The sequence below is a fragment of the Budorcas taxicolor genome, chromosome 14 (assembly GCF_023091745.1).
Source record: "Budorcas taxicolor isolate Tak-1 chromosome 14, Takin1.1, whole genome shotgun sequence".
Classification (NCBI taxonomy): Eukaryota; Metazoa; Chordata; class Mammalia; order Artiodactyla; family Bovidae; genus Budorcas; species Budorcas taxicolor.
Window position 1 is genome coordinate 14,175,734 of NC_068923.1, and position 23,298 is coordinate 14,199,031.

At 58.6% G+C, this 23,298-nt stretch overlaps 3 protein-coding genes across 3 annotated transcripts; 1 reads left to right on the forward strand and 2 right to left on the reverse strand.

Annotated features, from left to right (window-relative positions):
* The first annotated feature begins 3,403 nt into the window (after positions 1-3,403).
* Positions 3,404-6,152, forward strand: LOC128059644 (testis-specific serine/threonine-protein kinase 5-like). Its single transcript, XM_052652047.1, has 8 exons — positions 3,404-3,607; positions 3,979-4,086; positions 4,248-4,450; positions 4,535-4,590; positions 4,889-5,021; positions 5,115-5,230; positions 5,643-5,777; positions 5,857-6,152. The coding sequence occupies exons 1-8, from the start codon at positions 3,404-3,406 to the stop codon at positions 6,150-6,152; spliced, it is 1,251 nt and encodes a 416-aa protein (XP_052508007.1).
* A 182-nt stretch (positions 6,153-6,334) lies between these two features.
* Positions 6,335-9,331, reverse strand: HGH1 (HGH1 homolog). The gene is made up of 7 exons (XM_052651860.1): positions 8,685-9,331; positions 8,512-8,612; positions 8,323-8,421; positions 8,024-8,115; positions 7,807-7,929; positions 7,565-7,730; positions 6,335-6,622 (listed from the first exon to the last, which is right to left on the reverse strand). Exons 1-7 carry the CDS (start codon positions 9,308-9,310, stop codon positions 6,447-6,449), a joined length of 1,383 nt encoding a protein of 460 aa, XP_052507820.1. The 5' UTR covers positions 9,311-9,331; the 3' UTR covers positions 6,335-6,446.
* A 5,205-nt stretch (positions 9,332-14,536) lies between these two features.
* On the reverse strand, positions 14,537-23,246 carry WDR97 (WD repeat domain 97). The gene is made up of 23 exons (XM_052652035.1): positions 23,066-23,246; positions 22,767-22,897; positions 21,960-22,588; positions 21,669-21,790; positions 20,769-21,474; positions 20,555-20,697; positions 20,229-20,465; positions 20,063-20,153; positions 19,753-19,885; positions 19,531-19,663; positions 19,225-19,322; positions 18,622-19,077; positions 18,415-18,540; positions 18,245-18,328; positions 17,261-17,389; positions 16,964-17,170; positions 16,685-16,879; positions 16,398-16,595; positions 16,200-16,321; positions 15,968-16,130; positions 15,123-15,697; positions 14,965-15,026; positions 14,537-14,865 (listed from the first exon to the last, which is right to left on the reverse strand). Exons 1-23 carry the CDS (start codon positions 23,193-23,195, stop codon positions 14,663-14,665), a joined length of 5,073 nt encoding a protein of 1,690 aa, XP_052507995.1. The 5' UTR covers positions 23,196-23,246; the 3' UTR covers positions 14,537-14,662.
* Between the last annotated feature and the right edge of the window lie 52 nt (positions 23,247-23,298).

Below are 23,298 nucleotides of genomic sequence, written 5' to 3' on the forward strand. Positions count from 1 at the left end.
CAGTCCCTGGTTGGGGAACTAAGATCCCACATGCTGCAGAGCTACAGAGCTCACAATGAAGATCCCACATGCTGCAACCAAGACCCAACCCAGCCAAAGGAATAAATTTTAAAAAAAAAGTCTACAAATAACAAATGCTGGAGAGGGTGTGGAGAAAAGGGAACTCTCCTCCACTGTTAGTGGGAATGCAAATTGGTGCAGCCAGTATGGACAACAGTAAGGAGGTTCCTCAAAAAACTAAAAATAGAGTTTTATGATCCAGCAATCCCATTCTAGGGCATATATCTGGAGAAAACTATAATTTGAAGAGATACATGTACCCCAGGACTATTTCCAACACCCAATACATGGAAACAGCATAAATATCCATTGACAGATGAATGGATAAAGATGTGGTACATACGTACAATGGAATACTACTGAGCAATAAAAAAACAACGAAATTACGTCATTTGCAGTAACATGGATGGACCTAGAGATTAATACTAAGTGAAGTAAGTCAGAAAGATAGAAAGTAAGTCATAAATACCATATGACATCACTATATGTGGAACCTAAGATATGAAATAAATGAACTTATTTATGAAAGAGAAACAAACTCACAGACATGGAGAACAGACATGAGGCTCCCAAAGGCGGGGGCTGCTGCACGTTGCGGGTTAATATGCAAACGAGTATGTACAGAGTGGGCAAGCAGCAAGATGCTACTGCATAGCACAGGAAGCTCCATTCAATAGCATGTAATAAACTGCAATGGAAAAGAATATAAATACACATGCATAACTAATCACAGTGCTATACACCAGAAACTAATACAATATTGTAAATCAACTATACTTCAATAAAAAGCAAAACACTTTAAAAAATTAAAAATCTTTTCTTAATCTTTAATAAAAGATTTTTTTTAAAGCAAGTATATGCATTTGGGACCTTGGGATCTGGAGAGGGAGGCAGACAACAAGCGAGTCAATGATTCGTACGTTGCACAAAGTGCTGTGAAGAACTGCAGCTGGGGGCTGAGAAAGAGAGAAGCCGGGAGAGGAGCCCAGGTTCTGGACAGACACAATGGCCCTCGCAGAGCCCCGGAGGCTGAAATCACCTGAGTGTGCCCACAGACCAAAATGAAAGGAGCAAGTGGTGTTCCAGAAGCTCAGGAAAGGAAAAGCGATTGAAGAAGAAAGGGCCAGTCAGCAACAGTACATCCACGGCATTAACAACATGTCTGCATCTCACTGGGTCCGCAGGGATCTGTGGCAGGGGTGCGAGGAGGCAAAGTGGCCTCAGTTTAAACATGGGGGCAGGTTGGTCACTGGACAGTACAGCAGGGATGGGGGGATTCTTTTTTCACAGAGAGAAGGGCTGCAGCCTGCTTCTATCTTAGAGATAGAGTGCGGAGAGCGGGACAGAACTCTTGTAGATGACTGATACAGCATGCTCCTCTGCAGATGGGGCCTGGCCCCTGAGAAAGAGATCCCACCCCCCAGGTACTGCATAGGCAGGAAGGGGGGTGTTACCCAAGGGAGGCTCATACCTGGATGGCTCACTCTCCCGTCGATGTCCCCATGGCCAGGGTTCAGGACACCCCACTGGTCCTGCCCTCCCCAGGCTCAGCTGAACTTTTTCACTCCCAAGCATGCACACACACTGCCCTGGCACAGATTACAGCATCATTCAACTTTTATTAAATTATTAAGGCCAGGGACTTCCCTGGGCGTCCAGTGATTAAGACTCTGTTTCCACTGCAGGGGGCGTGAATTTGATCCCTGGTTGGGGAACTAACACCCTGCATGCCGCGAGCCGCCCCCCCCCCCACCTCAAAAAAGAGTATTAAGGGCAGTCTCTCTTCTGTGACAGTAAGCTCTGTGAGAAAGGCCCGTGCCTGTGACTGGCTTCCGAGGGCTTGGCATCAAGCCCAGCCCAAGGAGGTACTCAGCAATGCTCTGAAATAGATGGATGACCCGAGGTGCAGAGAAAGAGGAGGGTGAGCAGAGCTCTGGACCCTGCCTGTCACCTCTCTGAGCAACAGTCACTGGCTTCCAGTTGTGTTCTGGAATGAGGGGGAGCCAGGGAGGCGGTGTAGGCTCCCCCCATCTCCAGCCCACGTAACATCTTCGTAACCATCACGAGTTAAATCCCCTCCCCTTGAAACACCCAGTTTCTCTCTTCCTAACCCCCATGGAGCAACAAACCAGCTAAACTGTCTGTATTTTATATCCTCCAGGCAACTTGCCAGACAAGGGCTGTGGGTGAGCCAGGGGATATCAGACACAAGCCTTGCCCTCCAGCGGCCCACAGTCCGATGGGAGGAGAAAATGTCTCCATAGTTCACTTCCAGGCTTTCCAAGACATTCCCTGCAAAGGGAGTGCTGCATGCACCATGGATCCTGTGGGGACAAATCTGGTCCGCAGACACTACGCTGTCCAGCTCACAGAAGAGAGACTATGAACTTGGCCCTTACTTGTTTCGTCTGTAAAGGAGGCATCACTTGGTGATGTTCACATTTGAAATCCTGGGTGTGGACTGCCTACCATGGGACAGGCACTTCGGTGTGCACAGAAACAGGATTGTGGGAGGTAGTAGTTGCAGCTTCGAACAGCGCCCGCAGGCAACACAGCTCCACAGGCAACACACCGCTCACAGAACACTGCAGGGGCCAGGAGAAAGGAGGGGCATGCTGGCTCACCTCTTTGAGGTGGGCTAGGGCTTTTCATTTGCTTGGGGATGTGTCATTGAATGTGTAGAGCGCTCTGGGGGAATGGCCTCTCGCAGCAGGCCTCAGCAGAGGAATGTTGGCTGGCTTCGGGAATTCCCTGGCGGTCCAGTGCTTAGGACTCGTGCTTTCACTGCTGGGTCCGAGTTCAGTTCCTGGTTGGAGAACTAGGATCCCCCATGCTGCGCCGCACAGCCAAAACCAAAAAAGGGCTGTCTGTGGCCCTTGGGGTTCTCACCCCATGGAGTGGGCCTCACACAGGGCAGGGCTGGTTCCAGCAAGATGTTCTCAGGGCAAGCAACGCCTGGGGAATAGAAGGACACCCCTTTGAGGGCACAATGCAAACACAGCTCTAGAACCTTCCATTCTAGAATCTGCCCCTGCTTTCCCAGAGCCTGTCCAACCCCGTGCCAGTCCATGGTTGTGTGGCTGTGTTAGCCTCCCTCCCCATCTCTGGTCCTGTCCCAGAGAGGCTTCAGAAACTTGGCTGCAGCCTTGAGGGCCTGCAGGCCCCAGCTGGCCTCCTGCAGTACAGCACCCCATCACTCCACAGCGCATTGCTCCATCCGTCTACAACCCATCACTCCATTCCTCTAACACAAATCAGGCCTCAGCTAAACCTCCCAGAGTCCCTCCCCACGGCCCTGCGGGGTGCTGGGTAGCCCCAGCTCTCCCACAGAGCCCTGATTTTTATGAAGGCTGCCAGCAGGCAGAAGCTGGACCAGAGAGCATTTCTGGAGCAGGTGCATGAATGCAGGGACAATGGCTACCTGCTGTCCTCCAAGAAGATTGGTTCTGGGGCCTTCTCCAAAGTCTACCTCGCCTACGCCACACAGGAGCGCATGCGGCACAACTGCAAGCTGGCCTCTGACCTGCGGGGCAAGCGCCACACCATGGTGAGGCAGGCTCGCCTCCTTCCCACAGGGTGGGGGTTCCATAGTCCACCCTCCAGCCCAGCCCCAGTGGCCCCTCTCCTAACTCCACTCAGGCACCTCCCAGGTGCTCTGGCTTCCTCCAAGTCCCACATCTTCCAGAAGGCTCAGGCTCTGGCAGTCTGATCCCTCCCAGTTCCTGGACCCATTGAACACATAGGTAACCAGGACAGGATGGGGGGGAAGGTGAGTGCTGCCTCCCAAGGCTGCTGCTCACCAAACCTTGCCCTGGTCAATTTTGGCCACATGTGCAAAGGCCATGGGGCCTGTTCTACCACATCCTGTCCCCAGGGGGGTTGTGGCCTTTGCACAGTGGCCACCCTCCACACCTGCAGGTAGCTATCAAGATCGTCCCCACTGCGGAGGCCCCTGCAGAGTTCTTCTGCAAGTTCCTGCCTCGTGAGATTTCATCACTCAATGCTACCTACAAGCACCTGAACGTGGTGGGCAGAGACCCCAGGCAGCCTGGCCCTTCCTACCTACCTCGGGCCCACCCTTTCCCCTCCTGGGACCCTTATACTTGGGCCGGCCCCATTCCGAGACCCCTGCCCTGTGCACCCAAGGGCCCTGGTTGGGGGTAACAGCGGGAGGGGGCCGCCGGCAGGTGCAGCTGTATGAGACCTTCGCGAACAGCCGGCGCACCTACTTGGTATTGGAGCTGGCGGCCCGCGGCAACCTGCTGGAGCACATCAATGCCATGTCTGCTCACCACCGCTGCCCGGGACTGGAGGAGGAGGAGGCCCGCAGGCTGTTGTGGCAGCTCGTCAGTGCCGTGGCGCACTGCCACAACTTAGGCATCGTGCACCGGTGAGGGCGCCACCCGGCCCGCTGCCCAGCGCGTGAAGACCTGCCTGAGCTCAGGTCCAGCCCCATCTCCCCTTCCCCACGCAGGGACTTGAAGTGTGAGAACATCCTGCTAGATGACAGAGGCTGCCTAAAGCTGAGTGGTGAGCCTGCGGCCCAGCCCCCAACCAGGCTCCCAGCCTGGGCCAGCTCTGATCACCCTCAACTTCCGCGGGTCACACATACCCCACTCTTGCCCCAAGCCCAGGGCTCCAGCCTCTACACTGGTTTGCTCCAGACTTCTGACCCCAGTCTACCTTGTCCTTCAAGCCTCCAATGAGGCCTGCACCCAACAGTTGCCCACAGCCACACTTATAGTCACCCACACGTCCCGTGCCCACACTCCCCTCAGGAACCGTCTCTCTAGCAACCCGTCCTGCCCTCCCTGCACGTCCCTTGCAGACTTTGGCTTTGCCAATTGGTCCGGGCTCAAGAACTCATTGCTGAGCACCTTCTGCGGGTCTGTGGCCTACACAGCCCCAGAGATCCTCATGAGCAAGAAGTACAACGGGAAGCAGGCCGACCTATGGAGCCTGTGAGTACCACCCCAGGGACTCCAGGACCCTGGTGGGGAAGAGGGTCAGGGGCCGGGGAGGAGGAGCAGGCCCTGAGAAGCCCATGCCCCCAGAGGTGTCACCCTCTATGCCATGGTGACTGGGAAGCTGCCCTTCAAGGAGTGCCAGCCCCACCGAATGCTGTACCTGATGCGCCGGGGCCCCACCTTCCGGCCAGGCCTGTCCCCAGGTGAGCACCTCCACCACGTGTCCCTCCCAAGTCCCAGCCATGCCTGGAGAGGGGGCAGCAAGAGAGACCCAAGTCCAGAGAAGGGCCACATGCACCGTGGCATGGAGGATGCTGACCTGGCCTCTTCCCCAGCCCAGGCTGGGGGATGGACTGTGGTGACGGGGGAAACTGGGGTTGGTGGCCCCATTAAGCTTGAACCCTGCACTGGCCCTAGGTCAGGCTGCCTCACCTCTCTCTGCCTGTCCGCCCACATGCGAAACAGGGACACCCTCTAGCCATTTGGGAAGACTGCATGGGGCAACCCCACCAAGTGGTCAGCATTGTTGGCTGTGAGGGCCGTGGGCTAGGGGCACGAGAGGTGGCGGGCGGGGTCCGCTATCGTGAGGCTGCAGCCTTGAGTCCTCCCCCGCAGAGTGCCAGGACCTGATCCGAGGCCTACTCCAGCTGCACCCACGAGCTCGCCTGGGCCTGCAGCAGGTGGCCACCCACCCCTGGATGCTGCCTGCTGCACACGCGCTCTTCTGTACCACACTCTGCGCTATACCAGGTGTGGCAGGCCTACCTGGGTGGGTAGCTGGGAGGCTCCTTAGGGCCCCTCCTGACCCTCCCACTGCAATCCGTTGCAGAAAAAACAGAGAAGCCCCAGCTCCGAACATCACTGGACAATGTGAAGCCCAACGCGGACTCTGATCCCCCAAGGTCGCTCCTGCAACTGTGGCGGCCCCAGCTACAGGGCACCTCTCATGAGAGTGCTTCTGGTCCGGCGCCTGAGCCCCCAGGGGCTTGCCCGAGACAAGGTGTAGACTCTGCCGGGCTTGAGCTCTGGAGCACGGAGACGGCCGGTCGCACGGTGGGTCACTCCAGGCATCCACTGTTGCTATGCTCCATCCGGAGTGTGCCTGGGCACTACCTGGTTAGCTGAGGGTGGGCGGGAGGCCCCTCAGGACTGAGAACTGAGGACCAGGACTGAGGACAAGAGGGCTGGGGATGGGTGGGGGGGTGCTCTGCGGAGAGAAGCCTGGAAGGGCGGGGAAACAGGGATCCAGGGCAGAAGATGGCACTTGCTTTGGTGGAAGGTCCAGGAAGGGAATACAGGAGCCGAGGCCAGATAAAGCGTTTATTCTATAGAGCCAAGGGTGTGGACTTCTCAATGCAGGAAGAGGGATGTTGGGGCATCTGGAAAACAGTCCACATACCTTCAGGCCAGAGCTTTAATTTAACTGGGGGGAGGGAGAATGAAGAGGGGACCACAGAAGAGGAAGGCACCTGGTATCCACGAAGAACTCGGCTTTGATCTGAGCTCCAGTAGAGCTGGCCCCAGCTCTGGAGGTGGTACCAGGACTGAGGACAAGAGGGCTGGGGGTGGGTGGGGGGTGCTCTGTGGCGAGAAGCCTGGAAGGGCGGGGAAACAGGGATCCAGGGTGAAAGATGGCCCTAGCTTTGGTGGGAGGCCCAGGAAGGGAATACAGTGGGGTGAGGGACAGCCTGCTGGGCTTGGGGCCGTGGATTTGAAGGCACCACACATGGGGCCAACGGGCTCCAAAGGGGCAGAGCGTGGTCCAGGGGAAGACTTGGGCCAGAGGCAAGGCTTATTAGCTTGGTGGGCATGGGATCTGGGGGGCTAAGGCTCAGGGGAATTGAACAGGGAGAGAGCCTAGCTAGACAGGGAAGGTGGGAGCATCAGGTCGGTCCAGGACTGGGAAATAGCACTTGAAGTGCTCACAAAGGCCCAAGGGCTGGGGCTGGGCACAGGGAAGGTGCTGAGGGTGAAGAGGAGGCAGCACCAGCAAGCACTCCAAGGACAGGCCAGGGGGATGCAGCCCTGGGAGACCCTGACAGGCTGTGGCTGGTGAAACTCTCAACAGGTCAGCCCTGTGAGGCCAGGTCTCAGGCAGGGCCAGCCGAGGGCCCCCAGGACGGAGGGACTTGGGTTGGAACTGGCAGCAAGGGGCACTGCAAGCACCCAGACCCCTAGATCACCCCTGAGACTCATTGGGAAGCTCTAGCTAGCCCTTCAGGTCTGCCGCGTTTTTCTGTCCAGCCCTGCCAGCCCTCCGCCTGGAGACACCTGAGCGAGTCAGAGGTCTGGGCCAGCCCTGGCTGAACAGTCCTCCTCTGAGCAGCCAGCATTCTTGCTGGAAGCAACAGGACACATGGAGGTGCCCTCAATCCTCAGCAAAGACCTGGAGCTTAAGGGCAGCTCTGCATCTCAGCCAGATACACTCTCAGAAGGAGGGGATAGCAGGCAGGCCTGGTCTGGGAGGCCTGGACGGACTGTGAAGAGAAGTGGGCCTGGAGATGCTGGCAGGCCTCAGGGGCCTCACGTGGATGCACCTTCCTCTGCTTGTGGCCCTGGGCCTAGCTCCAGCTCCTGCTGCTCCCGCTCACACTGCTCCCGCTCCTGGTGATCCTGCTGCTGCAGCTGCCGCTCAACCTCCTCAGGCACCTGCACCTCCAGCAGGTTCTCCAGGCCGCGCTCTGGCTCGTCCCCAATAAGTACCTGCCAGCAGGGGAGGCATGTGGGGAGCTGACTGGCATACCTTGGATGTCCACCCCTCCCCCAACCCTGCACCCACCTGGATGAGTTTCTCACAAGTCACCCGCACATCAGGCTCAGGCTCCCAGCTGTGCAGCTCTCGCAGGATCAAGTAGGCTCCCTGGTCCCTCACCTGCTTCCGACCAGGTGCCGTGGCTGTCAGCTGGAAGAGGGCAGAGGGTACCCAGGCGTCAGTGTGCTAATGTGTGTGTGGGGGGGGGTGGTGGTGACATTAATGAAGCAGGACCCCTGCTCACCAGCATGATGGTCTCAATTAGCATCTTGCGGATGTCAGCGTCAGGCTCTCGCTGCTTGTCTGGTGGCAGGTACTGCAGATCAATAGGCAGCCCTAGGGGTGAATTTATGAGTCAGTGGGTCTCCATGCTGGCCCCTGGGCCACTAGGCAGGACCCTGCCATTGTAAGGCTCATCTGTGCTCAGCAACTCTCTGCTGGAAGTTTTCAGAAGGGCCCTGATCTGGACACCTCCTTCTGCCTCTCCCCTACCAGCCCCCTCTCCTGTTAAACCAACCCTGAGGCTCGACCCTAGCCACTCACGCTCCATCTCTTCCTCAGAGAAGTCTCCAGGCCCAGCCAGGGGCAGTAGCAAGAAGGGGAGAATGTCCACCTCGGGCCCAAGCAACCATTCATGATGTCCTGGGGAGAAACAGGAATGCAGGCCTGTCCAGAGGGGCCCCAGAGAACAGCCTATTCCCCCCATAAGGCAGCATCCCCACCACGACTCACGGTGCTCGAAGCAGCAATTTCGCAGTGTTCCCACCACCCCGCCCCTGCGCACCGAGGAGTCCGGGTATTGGGTAAGGGTCAGCAGCCGCTGGACCACGCACCTGGAGGGAAGGCCCACTCAGTGCCGTCCCTGCGCACTTCCAACCCCTCCCCGCGAGCGCCCGGGGCTTCACCTGTTGCGATCCAGCAGAAAAGCGCGGGTCGCGGGATGTTGGCTGAGGTTGGAGAGCACTGGTCCCAAGTAGTGCAAGGGCGCGCGAGCGTTGTAGCCCGGAGTGCACAGCGCGCGCACCAGCCGCTCCAGGCCCGACTCTCCCGGTTCTGTGGCCGCCAGAGCCTCTGTCAGCACAGCGCACGGCACCGGCTCGCGGCTGAGGTTAGCCAGCGCGGCGGCCGCTTCCTCGGCCCAGGGCCAGTGTGGGTCCAACGCGCAGCCCAGCAGGCGGACAGGCAGTCTGGGCTCGGCCGCCAGCAGCGGCTTGTGCAGGCCGGGGTCGGCAGCCAGGTTGACTAGCGCGCGAGCGGCGTCTCGGGCTGGGGCAGGAGGAGGGGCCACCGCCAGCTCGACCAGCGCCCGCAGCAGTGCCGCCTGGCCGGCCAGCAGCGTGCGCCCCGGCCCCGAGCCAGTCAGCGCCAGCACATGCTGCGCCGCCGCCGCCTGCAGGTCAACCCGCTCCCCGAGCGCCAGGAAAGGCAGCAGCTTCGCCGCCTCCGCCTTCGGGCTGGTCTCCGACATCGGCAACCCTACCGGAGCTAGGCCGTCGGCCGACGAACCCCTGTCCCCCGCGTCCTCCCCCATGCAGGTCGGTGAGCTCGGGGAAGCACACTCAGCCAGGCCGGGAACCTACAGGTGGTCAGCGGCCCCGCCCACCAGGTAGCGGCAGCTGCAGTAACCATTCCGAGGCCACGACTCTACCCAAGGGGCGGGACCTGCGCGCAGAGGCGGGGCCACGTCTAGGCGCGGGGGGTTGTGGGATTGGATGCCGCCCGGAAGCCGGCTCGGGCCCTCGGTGAGCATGACAGTCGCTGGAGGAATAACAGCGGCCTTTTGGGGGCTCCTGCCGGCCCCCTCATAGCGTACGTTGGCTCTCTTCCTTCGTGGGATTGGCAGAGATCTGTTTTCTCTGGAAGAAAAGCATGATCAGTTACAGTGATTGACTTTCTAGTGCATCCCTGACATAATCTCCGTTTGGTCACGATATATATTTTCGTTTTTGTTTATGGTTGTATTCAATTTGCCGAAGTTTTGTTTAGAATTTTTGCATCTCTGCCCATGAGGAATATTGGTTTGTAGTTTTATTTTCTCGTGATGTCTTCACCTCGTGTTGCGTAATGCTGGCCTCAGAAGGATTGGAGAAAATATTCTTTCCTTATGAATTTTACGTTTGAGTTTGTCAACCTAACATTGCGTGCGTAGGTGCTAGTCGCCCAGTCGTATCCCATGCTTTGTTGACCCCATGGACTGCCAGGTTCCTTTGTCCGTGGAATTTTCCAGGCGAGAATACTGGAGTGAATTGCCGTTTCCTTCTCCAGAGGATCTTCTTGACGGAGGGATTGAGCCAATGTCTCTTTCATCTCCTGCATTAGAAGACGGATTCATTACCACTGTGCCACCTGGGAATTAACCTAATGTTACTTCTCCATAAATGTTCAGTGAAGCCTGAAATTTTCTTTTTGGGAAGGTTTTTTAACTACTAACTCAATTCATTTAATAGAAATATGGCCATTCAAGTTGTCCTTTTCTTCTTGGGTTACTTTTGGTAGTTTGTGTGTTTTAATTAATTAGTCCATTTCATCTAAATTGTTAATTGTCATAAGGTTTTTCATAACACTTCCTTATCCTTTTACTGTGTGTATGCTCTGTCATGGTGCCACCTCTCTCATCCTTTATATTGATAATTTGTGTCTCCTTTCTCCTTTTGTCTTGCCAGGGGTTTATCTGTTTTGTTGATCTTAAAGAACTGCCTTTTGGATTAATTTTATTGTTTTCTTTTTCAAGTTTATTAATTTCTACTTTGGCCTTTTTCCTTTCTTCTGCTTACTTCAGGCTTAATTTGCTGTTCTTTTTCTATTGTCTTAAGGTAGAAGCTGGGGTCACTAATTGGAGACCTTACTTTTCTCATGTAGGGGTTCCCCCCCGGCCCCCGCCATTTGTTACCTGACTCTTGAGTTATTTGTTATGTGCATTACTTTTCCACAGGTATATGCCCCTTAATAGGTGGATATTACTTTTGTTTCATACTAAGGGCTAGGATGAAGCCTCAAGGGGCCGTAGTGCCCAAGACAGCCAGTTGCAGGGAACAGTGTGCCCCTCAAGTCAGCAGGTCAGAAGGTGCAGGAGCCTTAGACCAATAGGAAGAGACTTCATAGCCTCAGTCCCAACCTCAACTTTCGTGAACGTCCCTTGGAAACTGAGGAAGAGGGTGGACGAGTCCAAGGAAGAGCTGCCTCTCAAAGGCAACCACACAGATCCTAGGCAGAAGAGTTGAAATTTTCTTAAGATGTGGAATTAAAATATCATGGATAATCTAGATAAATGATGCCCTCTGGTGGGTACTTTTGACTGAGGCAAAAATGTGCACCTTCAGGACCCGTGCTTTGAATGATTCAAGGAAGACTTTACAGAAATCACCAGGTTCAGTCGCTAAGTCGTGTCTGACTCTGTCACTCCATGGACTGTAGCACGCCAGGCTTCCCTGTTCTCCACCGTCTCCTGGAGTTTGCTCAAACTCCTGTCCACTGACTCAGTGTTACTATCTAACCATCTCATCCTCTGTTGCCCCCTTCTCCTGCCCTCAATCTTTCCCAGCATCAGGGTATTTTCCAGCGAGTTGGCTCCCTGCTTCAGGTGGTCAAAGTATTGGAGCTTCAGCTTCAGTATCAGTCCTTCCAATGAATATTCAGGGTTGATTTCCTTTAGAATTCACCAGTAGGGAGCCTTAACTATTCCTAAGATGAATTAAAAGATCCGAAGTCTTTAGAAGTGATTTAAAGTTAAAGGAAACCCCATATAGCATTGACCCATAGACCTCAGTCGGATTCCCAGATAACCCGTTACCCCAGTACCTGTGTGTCACCTCTTGTGCCCTTCAGGCAGGAACAGCTCTTCAAGCCCTTGACACAGACCCCGAGCCAGCCGTTGTGGAGCACCTTCCTTGATCTACATGTGTCTGGTTGCCTCCTGACTAGACTCAGGTTGTATCTTTCTGGCAGGACTGCTCTGGAGGAGATGCTGGGTTCTTTTCTTGTCCAATCGGGTAGCATGGCTTTGGTCTGTTGGAGAGGCTTGTCTTGATCACTTAATTAAGGTGGAGTGGCCCAAGCTTCTTCCCTGTCAAGTTACTCTTTTCTTTTGGTATATAATAAGTATATTATGGGAGGATACTTTGAGGCTGTGTGAACACGCTGTTTTTCAAACAACTTTCGCTCCTTAGTTTTTGCATGTACTGTTTTTTTCTCTGAATTATTTATTACCATGATGGTTGCCAAGTGGCTGTTTTCCAATTTTATCATTTATTGTAGGGAAAAAACTTTCTCTTTACCTATTTATATCAAAGAAGACACATGTATTCCTAGTTTATTCAAAGAAATATAATACTTTTACTGTCATTATTTTGATCCTCAAGTTGTCCTCATTTTGGTCAGTGGAAGCCCCTTCAAGGAGGTTTCTGTGTTTTTTAAAATAGCTTTATTTGAAATCAAACAGGACCCTGTAGGGCCTTCCTAGGGGGAGAGACCCCCTCCCCCACTGGAATGTCCCCCACCTCTGTAGAAGAGCTTTAGCCTCCTAGGCCTTCCCCAGGTTCCAGTGAGCAAAATTATCAGAGAAGTGAGAAAATGCAAAGACAAAAGCAGTCAAGCAAGACAAAGTAGTAATAGTTTAGCCATAAAACAAAGGCAAGGACTTCTACACAAAGGCTGGAAGTAATAACCTGAGCAATAGCCATGGAGTGGTTTTGCAGATACCGAAACCCCCTGCTGGTGGGAGAAGTTAACTGCATGCTGACCACCAGCACTTAGTCCCCAGACCAACTGGAACCTGAAAATTGATAAGGCTGCCTGCAGTGACCCCACCCGGTTACCTCACTATCAACCAGTCAAAGAACCGTGCGCGAGGTAATCATGAAATCCATGACGTTCTTCCTCACACTGTCTTTAAAACCTTCGCCTGAAAGCCTAGGGGAGCTCGGATCTTTTGAACGTGAGCTGCCTGTTCTCCCTGATGGGTACCTGCCCGAACACTACACCCTCCTCGCCACAACCCAGTGTTCGCAGGTGGCTTCCTGTGCATCAGGGGGCAGAACTAGTTCCATCTGGTTATGTGTTGAGATATAATTCAACATGTAATTCCATGGACAGAGAGAGGAGCCTAGTGAGCTATGGTCCATGGAGTGGCAGAGTCAGACAAGACTGTGTCCTACTGAGTGACTAACACATGTGAGATAAAATCAACATTCCATAACATCATACATTTAAATTCCATGGTTTGTGGTGTATTAACTTTTGTAAATAGTTGTAATACACATATCACAAAATTGACATTTATTTTTATTTTGGGCCGTACCGCACGGCTTGTGGGATCTTAGTTCCTTTAACAGGGATTGAGCCCATTTACCCTTGGCAGTGAGAGAGCAGAGTCCTAGACAGCGGACCACCAGAATTCCCATTTTCTAAAGCATTTATTGCCTCTCTAGTTTGAACCATAGAGACACCAGTAGAAGCAGACTATCAAGGGCTTCCCGATCCTTGTTTTAGGGGGCACAGTTCCTCTTTATAAAAACATCGTGTGTGTCTATGTTTTTCAGTTGTGTATGACTCTTTGCAACCCAATGGACTGTAGCCTGCCAGGCTCTTCTGCCTATGGAATTCTCCAGGCAAGAATACTGGAGTGAGTTGCCACTCCCTTCTTCAGGGGATCTTCCCAACACTGTAATCTCCCACACTGTGGGCAGATTCTTTCCCATCTGAGCCACTAGGGAAGCCCCAAAATGAAAGTGTTAGTCACTCAGTTGTGTCTGAGTCTTTTTGATCCCATGGATTGTAGCCTGCTAGGCTCCTCTGTCCATGGAATTCTCTAGGCAAGTGTACTGGAGTGGATAGCCATTCCTTTCTCCAGAGGATCTTCCCAATCCAGGAACTGAACCGGGGTCTCCTGCATTGCAGGCAGATTCTTTGCCATCTGAGCCCCTAAGTAACATCACGTACTGAAAAACATCAAGAGCTGCCCACCGGAAGCCCCATAACAAGATCCCACACAGGTAGGGGTTTGTGGGGAAGGTGTGAGCAACCAATTTTAACCACAAAACCATTGAGAAGGAACGTCCAAAGTCAGAGGCTGATGGTGCAGGAAAGAAGTCATTGCTCAGGCCTCCCAGCAGCAGGATGTGCGCACTGGCCCTTCACACAAGCTGTCCCGACAGCCAGTGCACACATGGGCCCAGCGGGGGGCTAGGGCAGGGCCCTGTGAGGTCATGGCAGTGCAGGAGAAAGCTGAGGCCCTCTGAGACCTGCACCTTCCAGACGAGGTCCATCTCCTGGTGACTGAGGGGAAAGATCCAGAGGACACACTGCCCCTTTACTGCTTTGTGGGTAAAGCATGCGGGGCCCCTTCATCAATCTTCTCCTTTCCAACCTAGAGGTAGCAAAGCTCCGACCACTCCTGGTTTCATCTGCATCGAACGACTACAGGTTCCCCCATACACATCTGCCACCACCCAGACCTTCCCCTCTCCCCAGCCTACCTATTGGTATCTCCTGCCCATCCTGACCCCAGTAACTAAGGTTGCTGAGTGCCTGAGCAGGGACATGCCTGTGCTATGGGTTCCTTCTCTGGGCAGACAAATGCACCCCCACCAGGAACACTGTTCAACAGGAACCCAGCCCAGATCCTGTCCCACCCCAGACCCCACCAGGCCCCTACACATGCCTCACACGTGCAACTGGCCACCAGCAGGTTCACCACACACCAGACCCCCTGCCCACCTCAGTGGCCCCCAAAAGTGAAGGTGGCATCCAGTGTGTGGGTTGTGGCCTCTGGACTTTATTCCAGCCCTGAGCCTTAGCTGGGGCAAACATCCAGCTGGAGAGCTGTGTCTTGACTCCACGCTAGAGGGAAGGGGGAGGCAGGGCCAGGCCAAGGCCACTCGCTGGGTCAGCGGTAGCTGTCAGGGTCGGTGTCATCTGGCAGAAAGTAGCGCTGCAGGGCAGGCTGCAGGAGCCGAGGGGGCAGCGGACGGGCAGACCTGGGCCAGTTTGGGGGGAAAGGCTGCAGTTCCACCCGAGGCAGTGGCAGCTTCAGTATGCGGATGGTGCCGTCCAGGGAGCGGTCCACCCAGAGCCGGGACAGCATTCGGCCTGGGGGGCCGGCAGGATGGTGAGACCGTGGTATGGGGTGGATGCTCGGTGGGAACTGGGCTGGGCCGGGGTCCGATTTCCATCCCTGACCCCACTCACCCCTCAGTCTCATGGGAGGCCTCTGGACCCTGGCCTCCTGAAGCCGGAGGATACGGTCGTGCCTGTCGGGTGGGGAGGTGGGCTTGGCTGAGCTAGTGCCTCAGCCACCCTACACAGGCTCTGCCCCAGCCTCACCCTGGAGCCCATGGCCTGCTCACCGGGGATCCAGGGACTGTGGAACCACCATGCCACAGACCTGCGGGGGCGGGGCAGGGCCTGGGGGTGGGCTGTAGGGCTCCTCGGGCAGGGGCCCCTGCTGCCGAATGCGCTGCTGCTCACAAAAGAAGTTGAGTGCATCAATGGGCCCCAGGTCCAGCATTTTGGACTGTGACCAGACCATCTGCGCCAGGGGCAGCATCTCATGGGGTGGCATCTCACGCGGCGGCATCTCATGGGGCAGTATGGCAGGTGCAGAGGACCGCAAGACCTCAGGCTGGAGGCAGAAGCGCATCAGGGTCTCCGACAGCGCACGCTGGGTCCGCGCAAAGTGCAGCTGTGCCAGTGTCTGGTGGGCTTGGGGCTCCAGGGTGGTCAAGTCTGATACCCCCGGTGAGACCACCAGAGAGGGTGTCTGGGAGATGTTGGAGGATGTCACAGAGACGTGACCAGCTGCCCCAGAGAGCATCGAGATCTGCGACAGGGCCTCTTTAGAAGGGGGGTGAAGTCCTGAGGTCTCTGAGACCTTGGGCAGCACCTCTGACAACTTGGCTACAGACAGCTGCAAGGTCTCCTTCTGCAGGAGAGACAGCTAGGGGAGGGTGCACCAGGGTCCAAGGCAGAGACCCCACCTTCCCCTCCTCCTGGGGAGGTACAGGAAGATCCTGGGAGACAGGGACAGGGTAGGGGAGGACGGAGGAGGCACAGAGTGGGAGTAGGGAGAGGAGCCCGCTGGCCTCACCTGGTTCCCTCCTCCGCCCCCCCGGACTTGGGGAAAGCCTGGGGAGAAGACAAGAGGCTCCATGGGCAGGCTGCCCAGCCCTGCCCCCACCTGGCCCACCCAGACCTGCAGCTGCTGTATCATTTCCTCCAGCTTCTGGCAGCAGCGCCTGCGCAGTGTGGCCTTGGACTCGGGGTCCGGGCCCTGGACCCAGGTCATCATTTCCTTGAACAGGAAGCCCTGCGGGTCCTGAAGGCCGAGTCCGTCCAGCAGTTTCCTGAGCTCCGGCCTGCAGCAGGTGTGGGAGGTTTGTGGGTGGCCTCCCACAGCGGAGAGGGCCAGCGGGAGCAGGACTCACCGGCAGGGGGCTGGCGAGTAGAGGAAGTAGGACATCAGCTCCAGCACCACCTCGCGGGACTCCAGGGAGCACGCCAGGAGCAGCTGCAGCGCCAGCATCACAAACTGCTTCTGGACCGGGTCCTGAGCGCAGGTGGAGAGCGAGATCAGTGCCCTGTGCCCAGGGCAGGGTGGGGCCGGCTGGGGGCAAGGCACTCACCTGCAGGCTGGGGGGCTGCTCCAGGTTGAGCAAGTGCAGGAGAGTGCCCTGCAGCCGGCTACAGAACTCCCTGCTGAGGTCCGGCAGCAGCCGCAGCAGCGCGCGCAGTACATGCACGCGGTCGGCCCAGGAGGCCTCCTCTAGCAGGTCCATGAACGCCGAGGCCAGGCCCTCCACCGTGCCCATCTTGGGGTAGGCCTGCGGAGCCCCACCCCCTGCTGTCACCCTGGTTGCTCCAGCCTCCCCGCTCCCACCCCTGAGTCCGTGCTTCCGAGACCCCCCCGAACCTGCAGGGTGAAGATGGGGAAGAGCTTTTTAAACCAGTTTTGCTCAACGAAGAACTGCAGGAACTTCGGCAGATGCCCATAGCGCTGCTCCCAGAGCAACTGTGCGTGGTGGAACTGGGGGTGGTGAAGGTAGGTCTCAGTCCTGGCGGTGTCCTCATGGGTGCCCTTGAGGCTCAGGATAGGGTCCTTGGCACTCTAGGGGCAGCAGCAGCAGCAGTTGCAGACACTGGGTCCCTAGGCCACCCCTGAGCCACCACTGGCCCAGCCCCCAATGCCCACCTGTGCCGGCAGCCTCATGGGCACCAGCAGTGGGTCAGAGGGCAGCCTGTGCGGGGAACTCGGGGACTCCGAGCCCCAGTCCAGTTCGAGCTCCTCCTCGTCCTCGTCCTCCTCGTCCCTCAGCCACTGGATCAGCTTCTGCTGCTTCTTGGTGTGGCGCCGCCCGATGCCCCGCAACAGCCACAGGTCCTCCTGGTCCCCACGCTGCTGCAGAGGCAAGAGCCAGGCCTTGGCCATGGGCTGGGGACTGGGGAGGGGCTGGCCCTCCCGCAGACCCCGCCCTGCCGCCTGCCTCACCTTGCTCTCGCGGCTGCCTGAGAACCCACGGAGGGCTCCGAGGCCGCTGACCTCCTCAGGTGGCCACATCTGCTGCAGCACCACCGAGTTGGGCACGCAGCCCGGGAAGCGGATGGGCCACCGCCAGTACTGCAGGGAGGGCACAGCGGGCCGAGCTGAGGGCCTGAACTCTGCCTACCCCAGAGACCACCCTAGCGGGCACCGGCCCCATGTCCAGGAGCTAAGCCAGGCTCACAGCCCTTTTCACGACCCCAGTCAGGAAGAGAGAACCTCCCAGAGTCAGGCAGAAGGACAGGCAGAGTGCGGTCCACTGTGGTGGCCGAGAAGGGAAGTCCAGGTGAGGCTAGCCTTTGGGAGCCCTAACACCCACACGCTCTGCACCGGCTCAGCCTCAGGCCATAGAAGGGACTTCCCTCTCACTGCCCAGGGCCAGGGTTCAATCTCTGGTCAGGGAACTAAGATTCCACAAGCTATGCACAGCAGCCAAGAAGAAAAAAGGGAAGGGGGCAGTAGCAGCCCCCGGGGGCGTACTGGAGGCTTGGGTAGATAGAGTAGCAGCTGGAAGGTTCAGTGGGGAGTGCCAGATGCGAGCGCTGGGGAGGAGTTAGGTCTGTCTGGGCATCAGGGGGCAGAGGGGGGCAGAGTGGAGAGGTGGCTCCCAGTGACCACTCCCCTTGGGGCGGGACAACGGTCTCCCATGCACAGTCCAGAGGCCCCGCCCCTGACACTCGCTGGGAGCGGCTGCAGGTAGGGCAGGCAGCAGAGGCTCTGGCCTCCTGAGTCTGCTCCGGGGTCCTGGCCCTCTGGCAGCTGGTTCCCAGAGTGCGAGCAGCAGCTGTGAAACTGGGCTGGGGGTGGGGGGTGCAGGTGGGTCTGGCCCTCAGGGCAGAGTTGGCACAAAGGTGTGCAGCCAAGGGAAGATGGGGTCCTCAAGAAGGGTGCCCTGCGGAGGAAGGCGCCTCTAGCTTAGCCTGGGGCTCTCACCTTGTAAGGATGGATGGTGGCAGGGAAGAAGCCACTGAGGTTGGAGAGAAGCTCTTGGGGCCGCCTCTGCAGCAGCAGGGAGGTCTGGGAGGGGACAGGACAGAGGCCTGGGGCTCCAGTGTTCCTGCAGCTCTGCCCCTGGTGGCAGCCTCCTCCCACCAGGCCCTCACCCTGCTCTGCCCCAGGTCGGGAGATGGTAGATCCCAGGCCAGAGGCTTCTCGCTGAGCCGGTCCCACTGCAGCTGCAGGTCCAGACCAAGGCCCAGCTCGCAGCTCAGGGAGGAGCGGGCCAGTAGCTGGGGCAGAAGGAGGAGTCAGAGGGTGTGGGGCAGGAATTATGAGGTGAGGGCAGGGGTGGGAATAGCAGGAGGCCTCACCTGGGATGCTCTGCTGTGCACCCTCCGGTAGGTGGGTGGGAGAGGCAAGGGGACTCGGGGCAGGCGGGCAAAGCGCCTGCCCAGGGTCCCCACGTCCTGCAGTGGTGGGGCTTCAGTGCCCCTGAGAGCAGGGCCATCTCTGGGCTGGGCACTTCGGTCCCAGGTCTCTTTCTCCACTGTGAGGGCCACCGTGCCCCACTGCTGCTGGGGCTCTGCTTCAGAATCCAGACCCTGGGGGGTGGACGGGGCACACAGGCAGGTCAGAGGCCCAGGGCACAGCGAGGTCCGGGGAGGCCCCATGCTCACCAGCATGCCTGGGCCGTAGATCAGATGTAGATAGTTATCAAAGGCCTGCTGGCGCTGCTGCCAAGTCAGCTGGGGCCGGGCTGCTGGGTTCTCCAGCCCCAGTCTCAATTGCTGAAGGTCTTGGTTCCGGGCAACCAGGACTTCCAAGTCCTGGGGTAGGGGTCAGGAGTCAGCTCACTCTTCCTTGAGACTTGTCGTGTGCCACCCAGAGAAGTGCAGGGATCCCAGGCCTGCCCCAGGGACTGAAGGGGAGGGCCCTGAGCTCGGGGACTGGGGGGGCACTGGGAGCCACCCCACCTCCTCCAACACTGGCTGCTGAGGAGCTGTTGTCCGGCGATGGATGAAACACAAGGCTGTGCTGCAGACAGGGAGGGGCATGTGGGACACGGATGGCACTGCCAGTGGGGTAGGGCAGAGGCTGGGCTGGGGCCCTGGGGTGGGTGGCTAGGCCCTTGGTGGGGAACCACGAACGGTCAGGACTGGCATGGGCTTGCAGTGAGTGGCTGAGGGGCCTGGGAGCTCTGGGGTCTCCTGTGGGGGCATGTGGCCAGGCCCTGACCCAGGGGAGCTGGGTGGGGGCTTCTGTGACAGTTCAGCCAGGACTCTCAGCAGACCTGAGGCTGGCCACCCCACGCAGGTTGGCAAGCCTCTGTAGCTGGGCTGCAGTCAGTGACTCCTGGCTGGTCAGCGGCAGTGGAGGATCATTCACCCCATCAGGGTCCTCTTGGCACAGCTTCTGAACGGGGAAAGGAGCCTAGAGCCCTGACCTCGGCGGCTCGTCTGCCCACAGCAGCCCCACCCCGCCCACCTGTGCTCACTGCACACCTTAAGTAGGTAAGATGTGGGCAGGTAGAGTCTGTGGTCCACCAGGCAGAGGCGGGAGCCCAGTGCCAGGACAAGGTCCCCATTGTTGCTGCAGAAGGTTAGGGCCTGAGGGGCACCGTTCAGATGTAGGAGCCTGGAAGGGGGTTCAGGGTGAGAGTCCAGCAGCCCTGCTTCTCTGAGTAGAACACCAAGGCAGGAACAGAGGCAAGGCCCCGGCCACCCCTGCACCCTCTCCAGCTGCCGGGCTCCAGTAGGGTGAAGGCGGGAAACCCAGGCAGCTGCTCCCCGCCCCCACCCCTCCCCAGCCCACCGCAGCAGCTTGTTCTCCGCTGTCCAGATGCGGATGGTGCAGTCCAGGCTGGAACAGGCATACAGCTTGAGCGTGGGACAGCAGCACAGGCCTGGGGGCCAGAACTCAGCTTTAGGGGCCGGATCCATCTGGAGGCCTGGGCTTCCCCTTGGCCCTGCCCCCTCACCGGTGATGCGGTCCGTGGGGTCATCCTGGGGCCGGTGATCATAGCGAGGGCTGCTGCCCAGGCCAAACTGCACCAGGCCATAGGTGGCGCTGTTCAGGTCCTCGAAGCCCACCGTGACGCGCTTGCCAAGGGCGCAGAGCACCACTGCCGGGTGGCAGCAGCAGAAGGTGCGCAGGGGGCTCAGGCTCTCCTCGGCGTAGGGGAAGACGCGCCACATCTTCACAGTCAGGTCTCCCCCTGTGCGGGCAGGAGCCACGGTGGCGCCTCTGGGGAGGGAAGGAGTCCCCTGCCGGCGTGGGGGGAGGGGAGGGGGGAAAGTTACCGACCAGAGGACACGATGCTGTTCCAGGTGGACGCGATGGCAGTGACAGGGCCCGGGCTGTGTGCCTCCGTTCGGAAGACCGTCTTGGAGGAGCGCAACTCGAGTACGGACAAGGTGCCATCAGTGTGCCCCACCACGGGCAGGTACCTATTGGTGACCACAGCCCATTGGCATGGGCCTGCATGTCTTGCCCAGCCCCGGCTGGCTGCGGCACCCACCGGTTCTTGTCCTTCCAGGCCCAGGCCACATCGCTGCGGCACAGCTCGCCCTTGTACTGGCACACTATCTCCCAGTTAGTGAACGCGCTGGTGGGGTCCGTGAGGTGGCTGTAGAGGTGCAGGCAGCAGGGCTGGGGCGTGGGCGGCGGCGGTGGGCACAGGCGGTGCAGCACCCGCATTGGGGAGCGTGCTGCATTGGCACACAGCAGGTGTCCGGCGCGTGTCAGCACCCACAGCGCCTCACGAGGCAGGCAGTAGGCCACGGCGGCCGCGCAGTCCTCGGGCTCCAGCAGAAGCGCGCTCACGGTGTGTCCGCCAGTGACCGACACCAGGTACACTGAGCCGTCGGCACAGGCGCACACGAGGCGGGTGGGCAGCGCCGCGTGCGGGGCGGTGGGCTTGGGCAGCGCTGGCGCCAACTGCAGGTGGAGCACCGGCGCAGACAGCTGCGCCAACGGCGAGTAGAGCTCCCGCGCACACCACAGCCCCACACTGCGGGCCCCCAAGGAGAGCAAGGGCCAGCCCGGGCCTGCGGGGGCCAGCAGACGGCTCACACTCTCCGATGGCACGCCGCGGCCCCAGCAAGTGAGCGCCACCTCACCCACCTGCGCCGCTGCCTGCAGGTCCCACGTGCGCAGCGTCCCGTCCTGTGAAGCCGACAACACCAGGGCTGTGTTCGGGAGCACGGCCACCGCGGTCACCGGGCCTGCGGGAGGGGCGCATATCACTCGTGCGTCCCAGGGACCAAGGAAGGGGGAGCCTTCGGTCAGGGTCGCAGCCAGGATGGAGAAGCTTGGCAAGGAAGCAGCAGACATTGTGTGCCAGGGGCTCTTGAAGGCAGAGGGCCGTGCCCAGGGTGGAGGGAGACCAGGCTTCAGGAGCCACCGTGGCCCAGCGCACCTCTGTGTCCCACGAACACCATCCGGATCTGCCAGTCAGCCTCCCACACTTTCACCGTGCTGTCCCGGGAAGCTGTCACCATAGCCTCTACCTCTTTACAGTACGCCAGGTCGAAGATGGTGCTGAGGAGTGAGAGGGAGGCCGGGTGGACTCAGAACTGCCGTGTGTGCGTGTGGACTGCGGCGTGCACACACGCGCATGCGCCCACCTGCACCTCTGACGACCGGATTTCCGTCGCAGCCTCGCCTCATGGTTTCCGCCCTCCCTCACCCGTCCCTGGGCCCCCCTCACGTTTTGTGCAGATTCCGACGCACATCTATGAGAGCCCAGGTTTGCAGATCAAAGGTGAGCACGGCTGAGCCATAGGCTGCGAAGCAGCATGGGTCATGATGGGGAGGCCGAGGCCCCAGAGCCAGACGGGCAAGCGCACCCGAGATGCTTGGCGGTAGCTGAAGAGGTAACCCGTGGGGAACCAGGCAGCGGCCCCCTGCACGGAACTTCCAGAGCACCAGGCTTCCGCCTGCCTCCGCCACCACCAGCAGCCCAGGATCTGGCACCGGCAGGCAGCAGATGGGCTCACGGCCTGGCACCCCGTGCTTCCCTGGCTTACTCAGCCACAGTAGGCTAAGGTCGGACTTTAGTATGGCCAGCCCCACTGGGCCCCAGCCCACAAAGCGGCCCACAGTGCCCAGAGGGCCCAGCACCGCCACTAGCCCTGTAAGTGCAACTGGAGCCAGCAGCTTCTCTTGTGCCCAGCCATCCTCTCTGTGCAGGTGCAGGCGGCCTGCACCGTCCAGCACCACGAAGCGTCTGCCCACGGGGTCCTGTGCCACCGAACACAGCCCGGCTGCCACCTCCAGGTGCCGCAGGGGTTCCAGCCCGTGCGTCAAGCGCGCCACATGCAGCTCAGCTCGCTTTTCCTATGGGCCAGAATCAACAAGACTGCAGTGAACTTGGCAGGGGCCAGGGGTTGGGGGTAGGCAGGGCACCTGCCTAGGGATGCCAAGAGGACCCCGGCTGGGATCCTACGGGGGACCCCTAGGGTAAGAGCCAGATCAGGAAAGAGGCCTTGACACAGATGCCATGGCCAAGCCGCACCTTTTCCACAAAGGTCTGGAGGCCTGTACGCAGGAGCAGCCACAGCTGGCGGGCACGGGCACTCAGAGCCATGTTCTGCCACCGCGAGTTGTTGGTAATAAGCTGTGGGGCCCGCTCCGAAAATGACGACTCTGCGAACCGGCAGTGGAAGCCGTCAGTGTGATCTTGGGCCCCTAACTCTGGAGGTCGTGGGCAGCCAAGGGCCCTCCTGGGAGCCCTGCCCAGTTAGAAGACTGCCCAGGGAGCGCTGTGTTCCCTGAGGACAGAACCTGTGCCTCAGTGAGCCCAGGCCACCTCACCCCTCTCTTCCTTGAGGAACCCCGGGTCCGGGACGTCATAGATGTCGGTCTCATATGGGTCTTGGTCTAGAATCAGGTGGTCGCCTTCTACTATAAAGGGGTTGCTTGCATCCAACACTTCCGACTCCATTTCAAAACCGGCGGGTCCAGGCGGCTCAACAGCCCCTTAAGACCGTTGCTAGGATACCAGCCGCAGCAGGCCCCGCCCTCGACGCAGGCCCCGCCCTGAAGCC

Excerpts from the sequence above, each read along its gene's own strand:
- HGH1 (XM_052651860.1), bottom strand. The coding sequence starts at position 9,310 with ATGGGGGAGGACGCGGGGGACAGGGGTTCGTCGGCCGACGGCCTAGCT. Across the intron at positions 8,116-8,322 it reads CTCTGAGGAAGAGATGGAGC|GGCTGCCTATTGATCTGCAG; the intron begins GTGAGTGGCTAG and ends ATTCACCCCTAG. Across the intron at positions 7,731-7,806 it reads CTTGTGAGAAACTCATCCAG|GTACTTATTGGGGACGAGCC; the intron begins GTGGGTGCAGGG and ends CCCTGCTGGCAG.
- WDR97 (XM_052652035.1), bottom strand. The coding sequence starts at position 23,195 with ATGGAGTCGGAAGTGTTGGATGCAAGCAACCCCTTTATAGTAGAAGGC. Across the intron at positions 17,390-18,244 it reads CCACCATCCATCCTTACAAG|TACTGGCGGTGGCCCATCCG; the intron begins GTGAGAGCCCCA and ends CCCTCCCTGCAG. Across the intron at positions 16,322-16,397 it reads AGCAGCCCCCCAGCCTGCAG|GACCCGGTCCAGAAGCAGTT; the intron begins GTGAGTGCCTTG and ends ACCTGCGCTCAG.
- LOC128059644 (XM_052652047.1), top strand. The coding sequence starts at position 3,404 with ATGAAGGCTGCCAGCAGGCAGAAGCTGGACCAGAGAGCATTTCTGGAG. Across the intron at positions 3,608-3,978 it reads GGGGCAAGCGCCACACCATG|GTAGCTATCAAGATCGTCCC; the intron begins GTGAGGCAGGCT and ends CCACACCTGCAG. Across the intron at positions 5,231-5,642 it reads CCGGCCAGGCCTGTCCCCAG|AGTGCCAGGACCTGATCCGA; the intron begins GTGAGCACCTCC and ends CCTCCCCCGCAG.